The sequence below is a fragment of the Morone saxatilis genome, unplaced genomic scaffold (assembly GCF_004916995.1).
Source record: "Morone saxatilis isolate NCDOM2014 unplaced genomic scaffold, NCSU_SB_2.0 Contig7, whole genome shotgun sequence".
Classification (NCBI taxonomy): domain Eukaryota; kingdom Metazoa; phylum Chordata; class Actinopteri; family Moronidae; genus Morone; species Morone saxatilis.
The window spans coordinates 289,966-295,715 of NW_023340246.1; the positions used below are offsets into that span (position 1 = coordinate 289,966).

At 42.8% G+C, this 5,750-nt stretch overlaps 1 protein-coding gene across 1 annotated transcript in view; it reads right to left on the minus strand.

The window, feature by feature from the left end:
• Positions 1 to 759: 759 nt before the first annotated feature.
• Positions 760 to 5,750, minus strand: part of mdn1 (midasin AAA ATPase 1) — a 67,330-nt gene continuing 62,339 nt past the window's right edge. The window contains exons 96-103 of the mRNA XM_035679070.1: positions 5,637 to 5,726; positions 5,018 to 5,133; positions 4,751 to 4,925; positions 4,120 to 4,193; positions 3,799 to 3,913; positions 3,344 to 3,410; positions 2,005 to 2,147; positions 760 to 1,927 (exon numbers count right to left, since the gene is read on the minus strand). Of these exons, the coding sequence (XP_035534963.1) occupies positions 1,742 to 1,927; positions 2,005 to 2,147; positions 3,344 to 3,410; positions 3,799 to 3,913; positions 4,120 to 4,193; positions 4,751 to 4,925; positions 5,018 to 5,133; positions 5,637 to 5,726 (966 nt within the window). The 3' untranslated portion in view covers positions 760 to 1,741. The remainder of the gene's footprint in view (positions 1,928 to 2,004; positions 2,148 to 3,343; positions 3,411 to 3,798; positions 3,914 to 4,119; positions 4,194 to 4,750; positions 4,926 to 5,017; positions 5,134 to 5,636; positions 5,727 to 5,750) is intronic.

The following is a 5,750-nucleotide window of genomic DNA, read 5'->3' on the forward strand; positions in this document are numbered from 1 at the left end:
ACATATACAAATAGTCTGCTTTTAACAATAATAAAACAAGTATATGTCCCACATTAAAATCCTTAAAAAAGTCATCTAACCCTTCTACCTCATTAAAAATGTCCAAATCCTTCTAGTGTGACACTGGAAGGGGACCCATTCCATTTACTTTTACCAGGTTGATGGTCCCAGTACTGTGCATAAATGCTAGATATCCCAGGGACAGCTCCCTGGGATATTAAGTGTATTACTTGAATAAAAGAATTCTATGTATTTAAATGATTGGTTTTAAAAATTGGGAATTTATTGAACACATAGAACAGTTTAACCCTTTAATGGCCTGTTCAGCTGTTCGGTTGACACATTTCGAATCACTATCTTGAAAAGTCTGTTGAACTTGGTGCCCCAAATCAATATTTTAAGACACAAGCTCATTTTATGGTAAAGGTAGCGAAGTCAGCTGATGTTATTACAACGGATTGCTACAAAATGTAAAACTCATTATCATTCATTATTGTTCATAACACATTTAAAAATATCCCATGCTAAAATAATTTCATATTAATGCTTTTTTACTGTCTAAAAACAGCGGTTGAATGTTGAATTGTCCTTTAGTGATTTCCAAGATAATACATTTCAAATTGTTATGAAATAAAAAGAACTAAAAAGAATGTGATTTGTGCTGTTCATACAAAATGTGATCTGAGTCATTTGAGCCTGCAGTCTGAACGTTAAATCAAAATGTCTGCTGTAAAACGGTGAGCTCAAGCACTGACGGAGCAACCTTGTAAACTGTTTATTGTCAGGATCATTCATGTCATGGTTTAACAGATGGATGCAATGAAGAAATATGACCGATGTCTGCTCACATGTAAGTCCACATTACAAAACACAGAGGTGATAATGAACATCTCAACGCACATTTCACCAACACCTACTCCTACTCCTAAAGGACTCAGTGACGAGCTCTCATTTAGCAGAAGTCACACAGTGTGGGTGGAAGATGAACAGCAGATATGCGTCTTTAAACCACTAAAAATGGGTTATACTGGCGGCTTTTATCAAAACTGGAATCTGCAGTCCCTGTGCTTCAAAGTGCAGCTGAATTTCTAAAAACCCTGACAGAGCTGTGACCTCTGACCCTCCACCCCAACAGCTCATTCAGGCGTGTGGTGAGATGCAATACTGTCCTCCTCTCCAAGGCACGTTATCGAGCTCCTTTGAATGTCAGTCGTGACCACACCGACATGCTACTGTAAGGTCGTGACGTCAGGAAGGGTTCTGTTAAAACACGGTCCAACAGCTCCACTCCGTCTGTTGTCGTGTTAACACTGAAGATAAATGATTTGTAACACTGACTACAACATCCACACAACATGATTTGAGGACTATCGTACAATTGGGACAGAGGTATTTACTGACTCTTCACTGAGGTGTTTCACACGCAAGGGAATCACATTTTTGTTTCTATCATTTCATCTCAGACGTGCAAGTTAAAGCAATTCTCGTTACATTACAAAATAAACAGAATTCCCCTGATAACAAGGACAAAACAGCAAAGGTTGCTATCAAACTCTACTAAAATCTACAGTAATAAGAAATAAGAAATTAAAGGCACATGTACAGCGGCAAGTCCGTCTTTTCGTTTCTTTTTTTGAGTCCTCCTTCTGAGTCGTGGCTGAGAGGCTAGCAGCAGGGTGGCATTGTGCAGTTGGTTGCTTCCCCTCCCCTCCCTTCCTGTGAAAGATGGCTTCTAATTGGTCTACTGGTCGGCTGCCGTGACGAGTTCAAACCACTGTCTGAGTGCGTCGCTCAGGGTCTCCGGCAAGGCGTTGACATCTCGCAGGATGACGTAGAAGGGGAAGGGGAACTCTTCCATGTAGGAGCGGATCTCTGGCAGTTCTCCCGGCCCTTTGAATATAGGCACCTTGATGTCCAGGATGGAGTCCTGCAGCAGAGCACCACAGTTAAGTTACTCTCTGTGTCTGAGAGTTAGAAAATGAAAAACAATTCTTCTTCACTTACCCGCGAGTTGGGGTTGTCGAGCACTACGAACATGACAAACACATTTGCACTGCGTGCTGCCCGTACAGCCGCCATCACCCGCTCCTTCCCCTCTAGGAACAACCCCCTGCCATCAGACACGACGACCAGCAGCTGGGCTGTCTCTGTGGAGAGAGCTCAGAGGTCAGAGGGGAACAGTGGAGAGTGATATAATATCATTCGACTAGTCATGCAGTTAAAGTAGTATACAATACATCTGTTCAACACCCGACAGTGATATCACAGAGTACTGACACACCCTGGAGTACAATTCACTGTAAGTAAGCAAGTTCCCTGTAAGTCAGTGAGACTAGTCTGGTTCCAGACCTCTGATACCCCTTTTTCACCAAGGCAGTTTGAGGGCCCTTTCAGAGCCGGTGCCTGCCATCAAACTAGTTTTTCATGTTTCCAGAGCCAAAGAACAGGCTCTTGGCCAGGAAAAGTTGTTCTAGCATTGCACCAACACTTTGCTGGTCTAGAACCAAGAACCACATGCGTCAGGGGCTGGGGGCGCCTTGAGGCCAGCCAGCCATGTCTTTTTTTAGCTGATTAGCGTAATTTCTCACAATGTTACGAATGTAACAAACGTAACATTGAGCTAGCTGGCCGGCTAGCTACGTGTTCTCACATCAATATTACATTGAGCAACTGCCAATGCGCCTTTTGTGTTGACTGAAAGTCACATCGGCAGGATGGATATGTGACTCACTACTGGCTGAACTAACTCATAATGCTGCCTGTATGCCAGCTCCATGAAAAGGAAACGTTAGCTCCACCAGGGGTTTTATAGCTTGGACAATGACTCGGAGCACCTGGCTCTGATCCTGGGACTTCCTCGTCTCTGGTGCCCCACTAAAGGCTTGTTTGTTGGGTATCGGATACAATCTGGGCCCTGACTCCATTTACACTGTGTCACACAGGTCAAGCAGGATGGACTTTTCAAGCAGTCATACTAACAGGCAGGTACTAAAGCCCACATATTTGAAATGGAACCTGCTCTCTGAAAGTTGGCACTGAATGTGAACTAAACAAACACTGACAAATAAATGCTGAAAATTTTGAGTCTGTTGGATTATGTTGTAGAGAATTTTTTACGCTGCAAAGTATACCAGTGCAATATATTCATTATATTCATATAATGTAACACTGTCCCATGATGGTTCCTATTCAAAGCCAGCATTGCTTGCAAACAGCCCAAAATCAGCAAGAGGCAACAAGTTTGACTTTCACTACCCAAGATTTCTGTTACACTGTGTCAGTAAATTGCACAGCACACCATCACTGAGCTACTCTCCGTTAAACATGCAGTGTGAATCATTACCTGAGTTTACAGACCCAGGAATCTGCTGTTGTGCTGCTAGAAACATTTTAGTCGAGGTCTCCAAAAACTGCAGGGGAGAGGCATGAAGAGAGAGTCACTTTAACATGATCAGTCACATGTTTCACCACAAGTTACAAACAGATCACGATCAAACATCATTATCAAATTCAGATCAGGACACAATTCAATTCAATTCATTTTAATTTGTATACGCGCGCAAAATTCATAACAGAGTGTTATCCTCAGGACACTTTTCAAATAGAGCAGGTCTAGACCAAACTCTTTATAACTGACACAAGAAAAAGGGAAACAAAATGTTTAACATGTTTCAAATGATACATGCATACAGAACTGTGGTGTTGATATAATGGATTGCCTTTTCTCTCTTCACTATTAATTAAAAGAGAAATATAATGTAAGTCAATGTAATCTGTTTGTACAAAGAAAAACCTCACCTGTGCTATTCTGGTCTTCTTCTGCTGGAACTGACAGAGTCTGAGGATCCGAGCCCCCGACTCATCATTGAACTGCTGCTGGAAGGGGTGGAGCAGCTGCACCTGCTCGCCAAAACTGCACACAGGAGCAGGCGTTAGCTTCACATTAAATACATGTATGCACAGTAAGACATCAAAAAGGTACATTTCAGTGTGTTCAATTTCCCACTCGTACTTTCTGTTTAAGCTCTGAGGTCCAGATATTTCTTACCTGGGTCCATAATTTAATCTGCACAATATGTTCTGTCTTTATGGCATCACATTGTACTTGCATAACCTTACCTGCACACAGACACCTGTCCAACCTCCAGCAGAGTGAGAGCGTTGATGATGACTGACAGGGATTCAAACGCCAGCTGCACCACACACAGACACACACACACACAGGGGAGCGACACAACAGTACGTTTGATTTGTACATATTGCAACTCTATTTTGCTAGGAGCCAGCAAACAACTATTCTCTGATGTAAAGAACAGTGGAGTCATGTACACACTCCCTCTGCCTGTGTTGCTATCGCAGCCTCTCTGTGTTTGTTGTCCATTTTTAGCGGTCTGCTCCGTGGTGCAGCTGGGTAGCGCTAGAGCGACTGAAACTAATTAAAGATTTATTTCAACCAACCATAGTGGAAAAACTAACAAAGACTGTTTAGGTAAGTTTAATTTTGTTTCTGTTCACTTTGAATGAAGGGAGACTAGAATAACCTGTGAGGTAATATGACTGTTTCTGGTGAGTCTGGTGGAGAGTGAAAGTGATATTACAGCTGTTTGTGGTTAAATTAAAGGTCTCTCTCTGTAGGGATCCTTGAGCCTGTCAGTGGCAAAAAGGTGCTCTAGTGTGACATCCAGTGAAAAGAGAATTTTGTGAGCAAGTCTCAGGAAGCATGTAATATTATATAACAGGGCTCTCTCACCTGTTTGGAGTGGTTGTCCACCATGCTGGAGGAGTCGTCCACAGCCAGACAGATCTGGTACTCTCTCTTGCTGGGCTTGGTCCTCCTCAGCCAGATCTTGTCTTTACGGAACTGACTGGCGATGTAGGGGATCACCTTCCTCATGTTCAGACGCTTCCCTGTGCGGTAGTCGCCTCTGTGGAGCAGTGGAACACACACATTTAACAACGTAACAACAATGTAAAGCTTCCATTACAACACCAAGTACTGAGTGTGCTGGGTCCTGACTTGAGTTTGGCGGCCTGTGTGGGCTCCAGGATGAGGCGGAGTTGCTCACACAGCTGCTGGGACAGAGCTGAGGTCAGGTTCTGGTACTGGTGCCACATGGACGCTGCTGCGCTCTCCTGGAACACAGACGAGAACACGTTAGTCACAAGTTACAACCTGGGCTTCATACAATCACAACTACAGTGTAATTATGTACTACAGTACATAATTTGGACCTGGATATGGCTTATGTTAGGGAGACACCTATTTGACATATTTATCAAAATGTTCTTATATAGTATTACTTTGCAGGCAAATTTCTTGAAACAGCTTGTACATATGTTTAACATTCTATATGAAGAATAATAAACTGCACTGAGGGTCTTAACAAAACTGTTTACTGCTTTAAGACCTATTTCACATCCATGCTGGCAAAAGAAGTACAAAAGGACATTAGTCCCAGAATTACTCAGTAAATGAATGAGTTTACATTCAGCGGAACATTTAATTTTTATCTTGAATTTGATAAAAGTAATATTGACTTCGACCACTCATTTTTAACACCAGTCGAAATGTAATTTACTAAGGACCAGCAGAAACCCAAGATTTATTTGGGACACAGCTCCAGGGTCAGCCTCACCTCTTTCTGAGTTCCTGGAGCCAGTTTGTGCCAGGCCTCCAGCTGCAGCTCCATCTCCCTTCTCATCTCCTCCGGGTCCCTCTCTGCTTTCTACAAAATCACACACACACACAC